Source organism: Haliotis rufescens, unplaced genomic scaffold (genome assembly GCF_023055435.1).
Source record: "Haliotis rufescens isolate VD_foot unplaced genomic scaffold, xgHalRufe1.0.p SCAF_3, whole genome shotgun sequence".
Taxonomy (NCBI): Eukaryota; Metazoa; Mollusca; class Gastropoda; order Lepetellida; family Haliotidae; genus Haliotis; species Haliotis rufescens.
In genome coordinates, this window is record NW_025964001.1 from 39,645,955 (window position 1) to 39,665,693 (window position 19,739).

General features: G+C 38.3%; 1 protein-coding gene across 2 annotated transcripts; it reads right to left on the reverse strand.

Annotated features, from left to right (window-relative positions):
- Positions 1-509: 509 nt before the first annotated feature.
- Positions 510-19,606, reverse strand: LOC124125332 (REST corepressor 1-like). 2 transcript variants are annotated; one of them, XM_046488616.2, is made up of 14 exons: positions 19,345-19,606; positions 19,180-19,236; positions 11,437-11,508; positions 10,485-10,537; positions 8,844-9,005; positions 7,267-7,388; positions 6,769-6,826; positions 6,236-6,336; positions 5,438-5,645; positions 4,737-4,814; positions 4,179-4,236; positions 3,609-3,802; positions 3,094-3,251; positions 510-2,242 (listed from the first exon to the last, which is right to left on the reverse strand). In XM_046488616.2, exons 1-14 carry the CDS (start codon positions 19,445-19,447, stop codon positions 2,134-2,136), a joined length of 1,533 nt encoding a protein of 510 aa, XP_046344572.1. In that variant the 5' UTR covers positions 19,448-19,606; the 3' UTR covers positions 510-2,133. The 2 variants fall into 2 exon arrangements, with proteins under 2 accessions (XP_046344572.1, XP_046344571.1); XM_046488615.2 differs by having other exon boundaries at positions 5,429-5,645.
- Between the last annotated feature and the right edge of the window lie 133 nt (positions 19,607-19,739).

Below are 19,739 nucleotides of genomic sequence, written 5' to 3' on the forward strand. Positions count from 1 at the left end.
CAGAACCTCCGACAGTTGGCACAAGCACTGCAGGCACAGTGGGGACTCTAATGATGACCTTCACCTTAAAAATCTACTTTTCCATATGGACTGTAAATCAATGACAATGATGTGTGCCAATTCTGAACAATCAATTACAATCTGTTGATTATTTATATGATATGTAAAATATACATCTTATCACTTTTGCATTTCTTTTTTTGCTACATTTTCCTTAATGGTGGCAGTTGAAGGTCGTCTCTCTTCCTCTCTTCCAACCTCTAACAGTGGCAAAGTTAGGAGTACCCCTAAAGTTGACACCATGTCCACCATGGAGATACTTGACCGCGTAGTAGCTAATTTTGTCCATTTTCATCAACAGAGAACACCTACTATCTATGCTGCCTGGTTCAAATGCAGCCTGCAAACTGTTAAAAGTGTAGTGTACATCCTTCGTAGTTATGCTGAACTTTTCAGCCACCCCTTACTCGACTTACTCAGACCTTCCAGGTCACCTTAACAATCAACAAAGATTTTTTATACACAAATTTTATTGCATGACAATTTTGATGTTTTGAAACAACTCAAGTATCTCCGACTGACATCAACAGTCCTTATTAACTCAAATATTTGTATTACAAAAGATCACTTCAAAAAAAAAAGAAGAAAAGTTCAATGGTATAAAATGCAAAAACTTCATTCACTACCAACTAAACATGTTAGAAAATTAATATTCAACATCTTCAATGCTTAATCTGGAGTTTCAATAACTTAAATCGTTCCATATATACAATGATGACAAGTGACATGAGATGAGAGGTGATTGGGAGTTTTACCCTTTACATTCAACACAGGCATACATTACACTGCTAGGCAGGACATTACAGCAAGTGAACTGCAGCATACAACACTATATCATCCTCGTGCAGGAGAACATGGAACATGATGAAGAATGACAGTAGACAGTTTTTTTTAGTAATGGTACAGCAATATCACACCACTGAATGGATTCCCATAATATACCAACGTGGGGAACCTGTTTTTTTGTGTGATAAGCAACTCCTTTACCGCCTGGCTACCTCACCACTCCAGGAAATGACTGATGATACATAACAGCCAGGTTTCTAAGGTGATTTGACTAAATCTTGAGCAAAATATGTTGTACTTCTTGACTTAAGTACCCGATTACTAGCATGTTCATGAAAAAAATTACTGTAGCAAAGTGTTACTTCAAGTTCAACTTCACAGCATACATATGCATTTGTTTGTAGACCTTAAGTAGTAAACTTGTAAGTGTTTCCAAATATTTACATACCATTTACAAAAAGCATTTATCAGTCGGTCGGATTTTCACACAAAGGTACAACATAACCTAAAAGAATGAGAAAAAGAATTTAACCAGGTAATTTTCAATTTTACACATGCTATGAATTATACCATCTCTAAATATGACGTACACAAAGCCATCAGCTGAAGGAGACATGAGTTCATTAGTAACTTATTACTACAAATATAAAAACTGACCTGCAAACAAAATGATGAAAAATGTGGTAACCAGTAACCAGGTTATGTAATCAAAACACCACCATTGACAAGAAACATTGTTTGATAGCTCAAGGAGAAGATATATCTATAAGACTAGGAATGTGGAACCTCACCATCAAGTTGGTGAGAGACTTGCTCACATCACAATATCATTGTACAGTTAAGTAGTGAATACCACCATCTGTACCACAGGCTTACACACCAGAAGATGTCACTTTGGTATGTACAGTACTGTACAGTCCATGTTGTACATGTTGTAGGAGTATCTGCATTGTTGGCAAATCCATTACAACTTTTCATGGCGATTGCTACTTCTATTGATGAATTGAGGCCCAGAAGGCCAGCCTGACTTCAGTATGTCCACTTAAATGTCAAAACAGGCTGGTAACTCCAAAAAGGCTGTTGGGTTTTTAAGGCAGCCTCTGGAACTAGAGTTGCTGGGTACGTTTGAACCGTTTCCATGCCAAAGAACATCCAGTCAAATTTCAGGACACTTGATTGAGCTGTGATGTGATACAGATCATGTGATGGACGATACATAATGCACAGAATTCAGTTAAGCCAGGCCTTGTGAGCTAGAAATGTTCTGTTATGACATGAGGATGAAGCTCAATCTCGGGTGGATCCGGAAGATGGTGTCATGATGCTTGGCTTGCTGGAGGCAGGGCGGATCAGTGGAGGGGGCTGTTGTAATATGGTCGTCTTCTGAGGAAGTAACCTGCAATTGAAACACTTGCATTAGATCAATAGAACAATCACATCCTGATTGAATGCAACAGTGGTACCTAATAGCTGATAAAACAAGGCAAAAAGTGCTCACTAATATCCCTGACCTCGACTCCCAACATATTTCTTAGTTCAAAACATGAAAAAAATCATATTTTTTAGAAAATACACATATCAAAATCAAACATTGCACTGCACCTCTCCTAATGGTATAGAAACTGTTCCCCCATATGGAAAAGAATCCATGTAGTAGTTTTCAAGTTATTGGTCACACAAATGTTAAAGTGAAAACATTCTATTATATAAGTTAAAAAAAAAGAAAGAAAAAAAATAGGAACTATTTTTTCAGAATTCCAAATAGTGAAATCAAACTACCTACTGCACCTCTACTGTTGGTATGTAAAGTGTTCACCAAATTTGAAAAGAATCTCTGCAGTAGTTTTCAAGTTATAGGCCTAGCACAAAAAATGAGAGGTCAGAATTTCTTGGTGCATGGATGATATTCCTTGGCATAACTACATACCGCGCCATTTTAGGTTGGAGGTTTAATAATCTCATAATATAAAGTCCGCCCTCTCCCAACCTGGGTGGGAATGAAAAATTCCTACTTTCTCTTGGGCATTGCTTGTTTGTTGTTGAACGCCACTCTCAGCAATATTTCAGTCATATGACGTGGCCTCTAAATAATCGAGTCTGTACCAGATAATCCAGTGACTGATATGAGCAATGATCCACACTGTCGTTGACACGCAATCAAACCAGGCAGACCACCCGAACCATTTAGTCGCCTCTTAAATTAACTTCAGCAAAGTGTCCATCTATATACTGGAGTTGTGAGTTTACCTGTGAGTCTGTGACTGGGGGGAGCTGCGGTTGTTGACTGCAGGAACTGCTGCGGGTGGGGGCTGCTTCAGGAGTGGGGGCGGGGCTCCAGATGAGGCGGTGTTGTTCACAGCTCCACCATTTGATTGGGTAGCTTCTACTGGCTTATCCACATCCATCTAAATAACACAAAACATTTACCTTGTTGAATCTTAACAACAAAGGATGGGTAAAATGTAGCCAGCTCTATCAGAAAGATCTAAATCTGCGCCCTCAGCCACAAGGCTAAAGTCTGAGTCTAGTAAGATCAGCTTATGCTTGTCCATATGCTAAAACAAAAGACTACTGAAAATAAAGCCAAAGACATGTCAGGGCTAGTCGAGTTGGCACAGATTAAAGTCCACCACATCAGACAAGCAGACTGGCCATCAGAAAAACTGCCCATCTTCAGCATCTTCATCTTGGCGAGATAATAAAGGCATGATCAGAATTTCTTATAAGTCCTGACCCAAGATTTTCATGGGAGACAAAAGTACCTTCTCTGTTTCTTTCTCCTCTTCTTCTATGTTGGTGGTGCTCTCCATGCCATGCTCAGCTTCATACTCTGCCAATACTTCATCCAGGTTGTAGCGCCTCCGGAAATTCACGAAGAAACTACGAACATGAGCTTCTAATTTGTTCCCAATTACTTCAGCTATTGCTTTGAAGTCCTTGCCATACTTCCGCACTCCTACAACAGAATTACAACAATGAATAGCACTGAAAATGACAGGCAAAACAGTCTTAGCACATAAAGGGAGACAACTTTATACAGGCAGATCCACAGTGGGGATGATAATCTGCAGATTTCAATGAACAGTGTGTGTGTCATCATTTATATCAAATTTCAAATTGTAGTGGTCAATGTACCGATGATATCACTAGTATCAGGATATGTTCCTTGAGTGGAAACCTCTCCAAGAAAGTCCAAGAACTATCCAATCCCTAATCAGCAAATGTGTTACCTATCATTGTTGTGTTGGTCATTCTGCACTGGAATACCCCATGTGAAAGAACTAATTGGACCCTAGTAAATGCCCTAGTTCTTGTTACAGTGTTATACTCACCTTGCACAGCAAGTAGTAATTCCTCATTTGTCCATCTTGCATTGATCTTCTGATTGAGCTGCAATACAAAACAGTTTTATTTGACTTGAAGAGGAAAGAAATTGAACACTTATTCAGCAGGATCATACTCTCCACATCCAAAACTCCACCCGTCTCTTTTTTCCAGCAAGGGACTGAATGTTGATTTTTGCCAGTCAGCAATATTCCAGCCTCAGGTGTCCAGCTAATGGCTGATTTTAACAGTAACAATCCACAGCATCAGGGCACCATGACCCAATCAGACAGGTTCCAGTTCCACAAAACAATCTTAGCGCTAATGTGATTGTAAGTCTGATACTTTAACATGTTTAACAAAGATTGCTCTGTGGAATGAGGCCCAGATCACACATTGTCAACACCTGATCCTCATTTTAATCTGTTCTTATGACAGGATAGCATTGGTCACTAGTGACTTTATCTTCCCTAGAGTCTCTGAGAGGCACTTTAATAAATTTAGGGGATTTGGGTCATTGCTGATGGTTATATTAGAATTAAGCAAAGTAGGTTACAAATCCTCACCTCTTGAGACTTGAACTTGTCTATTCCATCAGACAGTTTGTGCTTTTGTAAACTTAACATCTGTTTGTTGTTTTGTACCTGAAACAAGTTTTGATATAAGAAATCCTTTCTTATTGTACATTCTTTAATATCTGTGTAACAATCATTTTACAAAACTGGATTTCACACCATTTGCACATTGAATACTGATGCATATTAGGTTAAAATATAGAGCCACAAGGCTTGAGCTGTCTGATGACATTAAAATTAATGATGGTTCAACCCAATTTGGTACAAATATCTATGGTGAGGCAAGATAAATTGGAGACACTAAAGAGCATGGTAAAAGTGCAACTGCAAAGGTCATGTAGCTATTAAGTAGTCATACAAAACAAACCAATCTTTGAAGTGCAATAGGTCCCTTGACCTTGCCTCGATGGCTAAAGCCCAAAATGGATCAAATTGTTTTTTATCACCATGATCAAGACAAGACTATATGGCTGCCACAGATAATATATACCACTAAGTTGAGATAAACATGCTTAATCATGTTCGTACCAATATTTCCTAAAATTACCAACACCAAAAATAAGACTCATCATTTGTAATTATCCTCTACAATATCTCTTGAAAGTATAATTGCATATTTTAAAAGAAAGATTTGCCCACAACATGCCTTAGACAGAAATAGAAGAAACTGAAGGTATACTGACGATTGTTACCTGTCGTTTGAGTGCGACAAGCTCCGAATCTAGTGACTTGAGGACAGCCTCTGCCTGGGGTGCTGGTCCGTTGACCATCGACATCAGATCATCATACGTCAAATGCATCCCTCGGGGGGGCTTCCGCTTGTGTTTCAGTGGATGTGCCCGGCCTGTGTGTTGACTTTCATGACGTTTTAAACCTTGCGGCCTCATCACACCAGATCGTCTAGGAGAAATACATCAGTTATTTTGTGTCTTTGTTGAGAAGCATAGCATACAGATACTGAATAATACATTGCAATATGAACATTACAAAATAATCGTGGGTTTAACCCAGTCTACCTCTGCTAGAGAGTCTGAATACTTGAGTTGGGTCTAATGCTGCTTTAGGCAATTGAGTTCGTCAGTTTGGTTTAAACAATGCTTTTCAGTTTGGTTTAAACAACGCTTTGAATAGTTTCCTTTTATATCAAAACATGTTGGTTACATGTGGGAGGTAAGTCGGAAGTGATCCATGTCTTAAACATTTACCACTTTCGAGAAACACACATGGGTGTGGTGATGACGCATGAAGAATCATATCAAGTCAATGTAAGGGATTCAAACCCATTATCACAGGATCCTAGAATGCCTCAGGGAAGCAACCCTGCACATGGAAATGTGCCTTAGACAAGTGGTCCACCCATACCCCATAGGTGCAGGAGTTATCAGCCATTGCACACAATTTGCTGAATCAATTTGGTCCACTGTTTTTGTACAAGTATATACAATGGTATGACAAAATGTCAGAAGTGAGTCCTCTGTAGCAAGCCGTACCTCCAATACTGATAGCAAATGTTACACAGCGAGCCCTTGGGTGTCACGTGCAGCTGGGAGGTCTTCAGCTTGCAGTTCCCACAGTGATCCTTCTCCACTTTCTAAACAAAACAACACCCAAGTTCAATAATGGCAAATGAGTGAAAAGGCTTTCATGCCAGAGTACATACCATTACAGCTACATTATGTCAGTCTGAAAGGTAATTGGGCCTATCCACACGGTTTAACAGTTGATTCAGACTTTCATTCCAGATGTCTATACTACTGTCTGGCATGACAGATTATAGTCACATAAAAGAACTGGGTGGTCCTTAACTTCTTTTGAGTAGCATATTACAAACCCAAAACAACCCTTTTTGATACCAATCGCCATTTAAATCTCCTTTAGGCCAAGTATGAAGTTATCTGGACCTACTCTACACTTTTTAAACCAAGACATATTTTGGTAGTGGAGGACATAAATGCGAGCTCATCTCTAAATGCATATACAAATTTTCTTAAATTCTTTCACTAGGAAAGCTGGAAGTACCTACCCCGTTCTCCTTGTTATCTGTCTCGCTGTCACTCTTACTGCCTTCATCAGATGCATCACTGGAAGAAGAAATCATTATCATAAATATCATAAATGTAACAGAGGTATAGGGAGCACTGACAGTACATCACACAAAGTGTCTTGATAGACAGATAATAATTCATGGTAAAAGTTCCATTACAGAAAACAGAGAGCCTTTTTTTCGATTTTTAATGCATATTTATTAACAATGGTCTATTCACAGTATTCAAGTTCTAAGTGCCAAATGATTTTGAGTGTTTCTTAGGCCTTGTAATAGCAGTTACGGACTTTAGCCACTAGTCCAAAGCCCATGTCCAGTAACATTCTGTTCAGACTGGTAACCTCAGCCAATAATTGTCCACATAATAACAATAAAATCTTCTGAAAATGATGCTAATAGCTTTGTTATGTTGGTAGTCTCAAATGTTTATGGCACAGACTGTAATTATACTAATAGTAATAATGGTACAGTACGCACCTGTCCCCATCCCTCTGACTGGCTAGCTTCTTTGCCTGGCGATCCATCAGACTGGTCCGTGACCGTGTCTTCTTCCATGAGTAATAATATTTCACCAGACTGGCTATAGACTTGTCAGGTAGCTGTAACAGAGCATCTTCTATATACAACACTTCTCCATGCACATACAACACTTTGTATACAGCACTTCTATATATACAACACTCCTCAATACACATACACCACTTTGTATACAGCACTTCTATATATACAACACTCCTCAATACACATACACCACTTTGTATACAGCACTTCTATATATACAACACTCCTCAATACACATACACCACTTTGTATACAGCACTTCTATATATACAACACTCCTCAATACACATACACCACTTTGTATACAGCACTTCTATATATACAACACTCCTCAATACACATACACCACTTTGTATACAGCACTTCTACATATACAACACTCCTCAATACACATACACCACTTTGTATACAGCACTTCTATATATACAACACTCCTCAATACACATACACCACTTTGTATACAGCACTTTAGAGCTGAGACAGTCCAAATTTACTCCCCGGGTACCTGACCCCCTATTACCCGACCGTACCCGGGTACCCACTGTAGGTCTCAAGAGCTGGGTACAAAATGTCCAGTTGGGAATTGTTTTAGCGCAGCCCTGGCAAAAACTCTTCAGATACATGTATCCAATGATCAGATCAAGCGTACACTGTAGTAGACTAAGCCTTATCTTTACTCAAAAGGAATGTGTGCACCGTCATAAAGAAATGAGAACATAAGTGACTTGAAGCATAAGCACTGAGCTATAGTAATGTGTTGTCATTAAACTATACTTTCGTGACCAAACACGGGTTCTGGGTGTAGTGTGGATACCCAGGTCCTAATCAGGACCCACCCAACCCAAGTACCGAAATTACCCATCCCAGCCCTACAGCTCTTCTATACAACACTACTTTAAAAAAAAACCTTCCACTACCAAGGGGCAGAAGGCTCCCAGCCCCTATGGAAGTTAAGTAGAAGATCACCTATTTTGATCACAAGGTGTACTTATTCTCAGTCCCTGTGGTGATTGCAAGTTAGAATTGGTCCCCAGCAACCCGTGATGGTGTGTCATTGTACCCTAATCCCAAGGATGGTTGCTTGCAATATCGATTGGCTAGACCAGACTTGATTATTTACATATTCCTCTTCTACAGGTGAGGTGAGGTGAAATTCTGTTTAACGTCGCGTCCAAGATTATTGCACTTATATAGCGACGTGCATGCACGTGTGTGTGTGTGGCTGCTTGTACTAGACCGGACTGATGCCTATTTATAGTGCTAGCTCACTGAGATACCATGCCGCAGTTTAACATGAATACCCCTCAGACACAGTATACTGACTCCGAGCCGACCAGTCCTTGCTTTAACCCTTGCCCCTCTTCTACAGTCCCAAGTGCATTTCCAACATGGTGTGTCTTCTGCCTATTCTGGTAAAATATCTTTCAGATAATACTTTCTGCTTGAACATACTAAAATATTCAAATACTTTCAAAAGTTTAGTGTGGACTTACCATTTGCCTTATCCGATGAAAACTTTTCCCATGGAAACTAAATGCTTGCTCAAAAAGTACTTTGTCTTCTACTGTCCATTCATCAGGAAAGGGAGTGAAGTTTGCCAGATCGGACAGAGCTCTCTCAACATTGTGTTTGTGCCAGAACAACATGCCTAGGGCCTGTAACAACAAAAACATCTCATTTAAACAAACCATACTTACATTAGCTGTCTCCTATATGGTACCGAAAGACAGAGGATCATAATTCAAGGGCATCAAGGAACAGATCAGCAGATCCTGACATCTTACATGTCACAGATGTTATGACCCAGATTTCCATGTGGTCCACCTCATACCTCTGCCACAGGACAGATTTGATGAATCGTCACAGAGTCCACTTAACAAATTATAAATGTTTTGCATGTTTCATTTTCAAAGAGTCTACGCATTGAGATAAAAATGAATGAAACAAGTAAAATTTCATTGAGAAAACATACTAAAATGTGAAAAATTATTTCCATTTGAGTATTTATCCTTTGTTTACATTGGTTGTATGGCTCAATGTGCTGAAATCAAAGCCCAGTGGAGAGCTAGCGAAACGGTCACCTTGATGTGTAAAGATATATTGACATGCACATCACTGTTGCTGTTGTAGTAAGATATTAATACAATTATGCAAAACAATATGTAAAGTGCAACGAAAGGCTAGCGTTAGGCCAGTCTGTTCTGATTTCATAATAAGCATGTTTGTTTACAAACAAGAGTCGTCTGGTTATGTGATATGTAAATTAGCTTGTGGCAGTGATGTAATGCTGAGTCATCACTGCTTCTGAGTGTGGTGTTTTAAGCTGTCAAAGAGCACTTGGATCATATATGTCCAAACTATAACCATAGTTGAAACTATTTGCAATAAACAAAACTTGAGCAAATGTTTCATGAACATATTGAATGTAAAATAGGCTCTTCTCATTAACCATTACGTTATTTACTCTAATCAGGGATCATAGCTTTGTACCTTTCAGACTAAAATATGAGCTGACTTTAAACAATGTTAAAGTTATAGAAATTAATGTACTGAGGTCATGAATAAGTAATATCTTATTTCCTTTAATTTCACGTTAATTTATTATTAGAATAGAACATGAATCAGAACACTTTCTAGTGTGTGAGTGAGTTGGGTTTAACGCCGCTTTTAACAGTATTCCAGTTATATCACAGCGTGTCAGCTTAATGTGGGAGGAAAGCCCGAAGTGATGCAGGTCTCAGACGTTTACCACTTCGGTGAAACCCACGAGCACGGGTAGGGTGCTGACAAACCTAGAAACATAATTGGGGCGAACCGGGATTCGAACCCACAATCATAAGTGTCTGGCGTGCCCAAGGGACGCAACTCTGCACAGCAAATCACGGCGCCTTAGACGACTGGGCCACCCGTGCCCCCAGAACACTTTCTAACCTGAATTATCAAATTGACAGCGTAATTCAGTAAGAGCCTAAGTTAAACACTGAATCATGGAAATCATGGTATGAAAGTATTGGGCCCAGTTCCACAAACTGATTGTAGTGCAACGACTGACGTAGGTCTATGTTAAAGTATAGATTTATGATCACCAATATGATCACTTTGTGGAACGAGGCCCTGGGAAAGTAAGCACTCACCTGTTCTGTGTTGTAGCCATGCTTCTCTTTGGCAATGTTGATGTATTCATCAACTGGAACACAACATCATCATGGTCATTGATAGTGAGTGAGTGAGTGAGTGAGTTTGATTTTACTCCGCCTTTAGCAATATTCCAGCAACATCACGGCTGGGGGCACAAGAAATGGGCTTCACACATTGTACCCATGTCGGGAATCGAACCCGGGTCTTCGGCGTGACGAGTGAACGCTTTAACCACTAGGCTACCTGACTGCCCCTGGTCATTGATAGATCATCCCAACACAAACCTATATAACAACTCCTGTTAGCTCTAAGGCCGCCCACAAGTTGAACCTTAACTGCTGAGAGGGTATTTTAATTCAATTTGGACGGAATGTCGGTTGACATGGTTGAGGTGAAATGGGTTTAACATCACATTCAAGATCATTGCACTGTTATTGATTATTTCTGGCAGCTTCTACTATTGTTGACTAATGCCGGTTTTATAGTGCTAGTCCAATACAATACCATGCTGCAGTTTCCCATCCAACACCCCACACAGACACAGTTTGCCAACTCCGTGCCAAACAGTCCTTGTTTTATCCCCTCCATGCCAAGCATGAGGAAGGGTAATAACAAAGGGAGATAAGTCTAATTACATCACTAGGGAGTGTAATGTCCATTGTTTTTGTTTGTTTGTAACTACCCTGTATGTGAACAGGCCAGGGGAGGATGAAATTGACTCATGTGTCTTGGTTCAAGATTTCGCATTATTGTGGAAAGTGTATCTTGTTCGTCGTCAACGATGTGGATTTAGGTCACATACGGTATAAAAAATGAACCTGTTCTAAATGAAAACAAACACAAATCAAGATGTGACCACACCTTGAGTCTACAACTTCTATGAATCCATAAGCATGACAAAGAAATTCAGGAACAAACAAAAAAGAAAGTTTCCAACATAAAACTTACCTTTAATTTCAGGCAAGTCTCCAGTAGGGGCCCACACCAACATGGCTTCCACTCTAGACTCTGTTCGCATCTCTGCAATAATACAGTTGATAATATTCACCCAAACCATTTTCCACGATAGAATAAAATCCTGTACAGTTACTAATGAATCCGCCTGGATAAACAAATTTCTTGATCAACAAGAGTCACAAGGAGATGACATATCCATCTGTTCTGGTGCAATTCAGAAATGGAGTTATACCCTTTTTGGTTCATTTCCATTTGATACCTTCAGTTCAGTGAAGAATAAAATAATGCTGTTCAAAATTTCTCAATATCCTAAATCATAAAAAAAGCACCAGTTCACCACTAAAGTGATCTGTACAACAAATTTCATCAAGAAATATTCAATGGTTTTGGAAACGGGAAACGGACAGTGGACGGATGGACATGCTGATCACTATATGCCCCCATTTTTAAAACCTGAAGGGATAACAAATGAAAGTGACGAAGTGACATCCTTTATGGGTGTGTGAGTAGGTGTGCGTGTGAGTGAGTGAGTGTGTGTGTGTGAATGTGTACGTATAAATGGACAAGTCAAACCATAATCAACCGCAAAGTTGTTGTTTTTTCTTTGGCCTAACAAGGTTTCACTGTATTCAAAAGTAATTGAGATTTCAGGCATAATTAAGTAAATAAATCAAAAAGAGCTTAACACTGATGACAGCAATATGGCAGCAGTCTGCAAACTGAAATCTGACAAATCTGGAAATATCAATTTAGGTATCAGGCTACTTCCAGGACCCAACTGTGTCTACTCCAGTGCTATCCTTCCACAGGAGCAGGTGTTGTTCAACAATATGAATGAATCACTTGTATTTTGCAAAAATCACGTTTTCAAAGTGATATTTTCGTCACATCATGCAAGATGATCAAAACTGTCCAACTGTTAGACCAATAAAATGATTGCACAAGGCAACCATCAGAAAGTCTGATTTATCTCAACCGTATCACCTTTCTCCCGGATCTATTGTCTGGCACTTTGAGAAAGGATTGAACCTGGCGTTATGCTTAGCTCAACACAAACGATAATGGAAATGATTTATTATGTTTGCAATTATAATAGACAGCCAATTGCATGTGCACCTAAACTCAAGAAGCACTGGACATAATTCTAGCACTACATTCACATCATTCTTATGCCAAACAATTCCCATGGTGGTCATTTGTGGGGCTTCAGTTAAAACATAATTATATACAGCTGGCAACCAAGCATGCATGATGAAACAACAGTTTGACAAAAGTGAAAACAACCCTAGATCCGGTAATTGTTCAATTTCTGTTACACCTACTAAAATAAATTTTATCATCTCTACCAAAGAAACCACTTTCTACATGTTCTAAACAGTGTATTATTTCAACAGCTGTTAACCTTTGACAGTAGCTGGTAAAAATAATTTGAAATCTATAGAGAATTTGCCAGGCCTTCAAGTTTGTTTCTTTGACTAGAAACCAGCTGTCTCCTACTAATTCTTTTGTTTAAGCCATTGCAAGATTCAAGTTGAAAAATCAATTTATACAAAGCCAGTGCATATTAATCCAACAATCTTGAAATGAATGTTGATGTCTACCATGTCTAAAAGGTATTTGTATTAAATTAATTTTGGAAAGTTTGACATTTGTTGGAGTCTCTTTTCCAGATTAAAATATATTTAATTATATCTAATAGGGTTCTTTGACAATAGACAAGATAGGAGAACTTCTTCTTTTAATATCCTGCTGCTACATTCATTTTAAACATTGTCAACATCTTCTTTCCATGGTTAACGAGTCAGTTTGGGACATAACCCACTAGTCCAAAGTATTCAGTGAGTACTAGGGCTGCAACAAATACACTATGAGGTGAATACAATTGGTATCATGAATATAGGATAATGAATACGAATATTACATCACGAATACAATAACCAGTCAGCAGTTGATTTATTATTTGTTATATTCAGGGAAAAAATAACAACATAAATTTGTTTCTTGATTATTAATATATTTTATAGTTATATATTGACCTTATCCAGCTACCAGCTACTTGAATCTTCTCAAATGTGACAATGACCAGTGACCACAATCCTGTTGAATCAAATATTATAAGAGTGTTGTCTTTGAAGAAATCTATGCATATAATATGTTCTTATGGATATTTTTAGGTACAGGATATGTAAATGCACATGAATGCATATACATAAATATTTGATTCTAGTGGTTACGAATAAAGAATTCAATTCATGAATGGATACGGTTCGATTCACTGAATACACGAGAGAATCGTAACAGCCCTAGTGAATACCCATCCTGCATTTCTACATGCAGGGTTTTGAGTGAGTGAGTGAGTGAGGTTTTACGCCGCTTTTAGCAATATTCCAGCAATATCACGGCGGGGGACACCAGAAATGGGCAGGGTTTTGCCTTGACTTTTAACTTTAAGGGTCCTTGCAGGCAACATGAGGGTCCTGTGATGTAATGAATTTGTGTAGTGTACTGTATGTTTTGATAATTACTTTACAGTGAGTGAGTGAGTTGGGTTTAACGCCGCTTTTAACATTATTCCAGTTACATCGCAGCGTGTCAGCTTAATGTGGGAGGAAAGCCTGAAGTGATGCAGGTCTCAGACGTTTACCACTTCGGTGAAACCCACGAGCACGGGTAAGGTGCTGACAAACCTAGAAACATAATCGGGGCGAACTGGGATTCGAACCCACAATCATAGGTTTCTGGCATGCCCAAGGAACGCCACTGCAGAGCGAATCGCGGCGCCTTAGACGACTGGGCCACCCGTGCCCCCTAATTACTTTACAGCCTGGAATGAATCAATGATCATGCTCAAATGACAGACGCCCATAACTGCTCTTGATGCTTTGTATGTACAATGAATATTATTGTGCGTCCCTCGGGAGTCCAATCTCAACATTTGTGCATATTGGACCCACATTTGTGCCTCACTTTAACCCTGTACATGTATGTTTATAAATTATAAGTTAAGATTAATAAGAAATATACAATTAAATATATGAGGAGGGGGGTTGTAGATGTTACAATAAAACACTGTAGGGAGAATAAACCATTTGGGCAGTGCCTGTCATGATTTATATTCCCTGTAGTGTTCTACTGTACAATAAACAACAACCAGTCATTTACTTCTTATATAGGATATCAACATTAATTACAGCTTCTGAAAGGATGTTAATAAACTTTACAATCTTTAAAAACATATGCCCCTATCTAAATAATGACACCCTGAATACAATCCAATCTCGGCAATTTGGTATTTCCTGAATACTCACACAAACATCAAAACAATGAAAAATGAGGATATATCATTGATTCTCAAACGTACTCATTACCCTCCCAAAAATAGCCTTCAATTTACGTCATCGGGTTGTGAGCATATGTTCGAATCTCCAGAAATGAAGTCATGATAGAACGATGTTTTATCGAGAAATAAACCACATATCATTCTTCATTATTCTTTGCGATTTATTGCATAGCTATCTGCTATACATAAATATAGCACTGGTTTGTTTTTAGTTTCTCTATTAGTTATGAGACAGAGAAAAACTGAAGGAAAAGAACCAATTTAGCTGTGTTAAGACTGCTGATGATAAATCAATGTATTTACTGTATCATTATTGCTGGAAACCATCCTTTAACAAGGCCTAGTGGTGCCTGGTGCAAGGAGAGTGTCTATCATATTTACATGTTACATGTGATCTACACTTGGCTTACGGCTTGATGTTGTGCCTAGGGTCTTCTATGATCATGACCCATCGACACACTACACTAGGTAAACATATGAATATATGTTTCTGGTTACCATACTGATCCTACTCTGGAACCACTGACCTGAACCTTTTTTCTTGAGTTACAACATATTTTTTTATCACATCCAGGTACTGTTTTTTATTTAATGCCCCTGGCACACATATTTTGTGCTTCACTATAAGAAAAAATGTAAAATAAAACAAACATGATAAAGACCTACCGGTAGCTACCCAAAGTATGGGTTTTAACCTAATATTCTTAACACTGATCAACCTTAGAAATTTTAGTTTTTTCCAGGACTAGTGAGAAGCTTGTCACTAGTCCCCAGAGTTCATAGCTAGTCCTGCTTGAACAAAACCAAAATGTTCACTATGTTTACGTTTTCTGTCAGTCATATTCAGTTCAATTTGTAGCAAACTTGAAGCATTGGAACTAGTTCAGAATTATAGCCCTAGACCTCAGTGAGGACTACCATCTTTGGATTTTTACTGGTCCTCTGTACAATTAAGTAGTCTCGGGCTAGCGGACCAGCAGAAATACCAAAGGCTGCCAATACAGGTACTGCTGCACTTCAAATATAGCAGAGGGTAGCACAAAAACAATGCTGTGAGTTCATGAGCACAAGCCCTTTAGAAGGTCATAAGGTCATAATAAGTAACCAATTTTGAAGTCAAGGCTTCTTCACAAATCGACAGGCAACTTATCACCTATCTACTTGGAAGAATACTGGGCTTTGCTTTTAAGCTGCTGTCAAAAGTCAATGTCCATGCATTCTTACAGTTCAGAAAAGTACTGATCACTGAACCCATTGTATCACGATTCATGAATGATTGCCATTGATCTTCCGTGTATGGCGATCATGTCACATCCATAAAACCAGCAGTCACCTACCCACGAGGTTGTTATCAAGATCCATACACTTTCAGCTGTTTTGACCTCCTGTTCCATCATTCTGTTAACATGAGGTTTACCAATTCTACTCTTGAAATATTTGTGGCAGAAAATGGTTTTCATGATTAAATTGTAAAAAACCACCAACCTCATCGAAAAGTCTACACACATAGGCTGTATCATATAAGCAGGGTTAGACATGGCCACTCCTCCGTTAGTCCAAGACTAGTAAAATAACATAGTTGTGTTGTCCCAAAACCTAGGTAAATCATTGGTCCAAAATGAGCAGCGGACTAGTTAGATTTGACCAATGAGAAGTGATTCTGTAACAGTACCATTTTCGATGTACCCAGTACCAAAAGGTAACAAATTGGATATTAAATGCTACCAAGGACTTAAAATGTCTAACGCAAACGTACATATTGTGACTCATTTTGACATACAACATATACATCCAAATAGAACAAAACATCATGCCATTTCTACAACTTCAATTCTTCTGGACCATAATACATAAAAGGTGTTATTAATTAATATACATTCATCAAAATATTGATATAAGATAGTTTGTTTGTTGCTTAATGCCACTCTAAGTAATATTGTGATGGCAGCCTGAAAATAACCGAGTCTGGAACAGACAATCCAGTGATTCTTATTGTGAACAACGATTTAAGTCCTCGGGGTACAAAGACACACTTTCAACCAAGTCCCCAAGCCTTACCACCTAATCGATTTGGTTGCCTCTTACAACCAGAATAGGTGACAGGGGACCTATTCTAACCTGGAATCCCCATGAGATGATTGACTCCAAAATCACATATTGATGTAATATAATATAATATAATATATTGTATTAGAGGTTTGTAATAATGAATGATAATGCTAATCCTAAACGTATTAAAATAATAAAATTGCCCATCAGTCTTCAAAATCTTTCATCTGAAAACTTCAAGAGAGTGTATGCCACATTCTAGAATGAACAATGCACAATGCATCAATGTAAGCATCTTTTCATTTTTATTTTTCTTGAGACTATTTTTCTTTTATTCGTACTGTATGAGATGTCCCTTGCAAACCCATGTTACGCATCAGCAACTTTGAAAGTATTACATATCACTATACCCATGAAGATACGGGTTAAATAGGTTCTCAGCAACACATGCTTGTCTTAAGAGGCGACTAACAGGATCAGGTGGCCAGACTCGCTGACTTAGTTGATGCATGTCATTGTACCCCAATTGCATAGGTCGATGCTCATGATGTCAATCACTGGATTGTCTGGTCCTGACTCGATTAATTAAAGACTACCATCACATAGCTGGAATATTGCTGAGTGTGGCGTTAAACAGCAAAAAATACATATCACTTCTTTCCACAGTGAAAACATAGACATGTACGCTATCACAAGCATATTTTGTATAGTTTCTATTCCTGAAAATTAATATATCTATACCTGAATATATGAGGTAATGTGTTTGCTGTAGAGGAGTAACAATAGGGGAATGCAAAGTATATAGCGCAAGGATTTTTCAGGAGACAAAGAGCATTCAGACATTCATCTGATGTATCATATGTATTGCAATACAGGGGTTGTAAATAGATGTACTGTATGGTAGGCCTGACATCGGGATACATTACTTTACGCCACAAAACGGAACCAATCTGAACCATGTACCATGACACATTTGTTGCCATATAAACAGTGTTTCGCAGGGATAGACACAGCCACTAGCCTGTTTACTCCAAGACCAGTAACACTCTTGACAGACTAGTTAGCCAGAATACTTTGAGTGAGTCCCTTATATTCTCACTGAAAAAGTATACATGGTATAGACTATGTTCAAACTTAATGGATGGAGAGGCTTGGGTTAAGATTTTGAGCTATAATATGTTCATCTAGGTCACCCATAAAAAATTCTAATTACTAGTAAAGCCAGAGTATGCAAAAGTACCATTTCATACCCAATTAACAGTTTTCAGGATATAAAAATATCCACAGTACAAGGTACATCTGTGCAAACAGAACAATTCTATCCACAATAATTCGTAACTAAAAATTATTGCTGTATTTCCTATTTCACATGGACTAAACTATTTGAAGCCATTATTAATATTGATAGTTTCATAAAGTAACTTCAAATGATTATTAATATTAAACAGCTGTCATGATTACAATGATTACCAGTTTCAACATATTTTAACAGATTAGCAACTCTTATTAAACCATAATTACAAATTATTATGACACCTTTGACTTTTCAGATCAGACTTTTAAATTCAGATCATAGGCACTCAGTGTTAAAAAATAAACATGAACGTCATAACTCCAATGCTTAAAATTAAAGATTCAGCATGATATTCTGACATATCTATATTACAGTCATTGCATCGCAAAGTTCAACTTGATAAAACAGTGTCAAGATGGCTCAAACTCACCATACATGCCATAATATTCATCACAAGACATGTGCATCATTACCCTTATATGCATGTTTCAGTGACACATATAGTTACCACTATATTATGGCCTAGATCTACCTCAGGTCAATGTTTCAAGCCTTTTATATTATGAAACCAGGTCAACATGGGCTCAAACTCAGTACCACTCATTGCAAAACATCTAAATACCTTACCAATGTCATGAATATTTATGTCCGCAATACGTATGTTATTTATCATGATTGCCTACCTCAGGTTAAGGTTGCAACAACAGCCCCCCACCCCCCATTAAGGTCCTCAGAAAAAAAAGATTAAAACTGATCTGAACATTTGATCACATAGGCTTAGATCTACATGTTTGTAGATCAATGTAGGCTAGATCTAGGCCCTTGGACTTAACTGTTAGCCTACTGATATTCTACTCTACCTCCACACAATGACTGTCTGATGTTTTAAGCAGCATAAAAAAATAATTACTTAATTGTACCAGGTACAGCTTTAATTATGGAATCAAACAATCGTTCATTTCCAATGGGAATCTCCTGTTTAGAATATGGATCGTATTACTTCTTTGATTACAACTTCCCTAAAATGTGTAATTAGGTCAAATGGGCTTACCTGGACACATATCCGGCACAACAGCTTGGTATTCCTCTCCAATCCGCATTCCATTTTCTGAAAACAATAGATCACATTGAAATGGATAGTTTGACAGCATGTCAAGTTCCGTTGCAAAAATAAATTAAGAACATAATGCTCTGGGTCAACGTCAAAGGAACTTACCATGGTCAGAATCGTCTCCGCTGCTATCGTCAGAATGAGGGCTTGCACCTCGCGATCGACGACCATTGCGAAAATCCTCCGAATTTCTATTCGCCATCACCATCTCTATATTTTGGAGAGCTTTAGAAGCTTTTCTCCGGGTTCGGAGATGTATTCGTTCAATTTTGACGACTTTACACACGCAAACGTTTGCACTTAACAATATAGACACCTTTCGTCCATGCAACACAGGGTTGGAGTGCTGGATAATGTAGTTCCTAGGTGAAAAAAGTGCACAAAGTAAACATAAGCATAAATAAGACTTCAAATATGTAAATAATTAATATGCAACATATTTGAAAGCCTAGTGAATGCCCTTAACCCGAAACGAAACATGTATAACATGTTTGAACGGA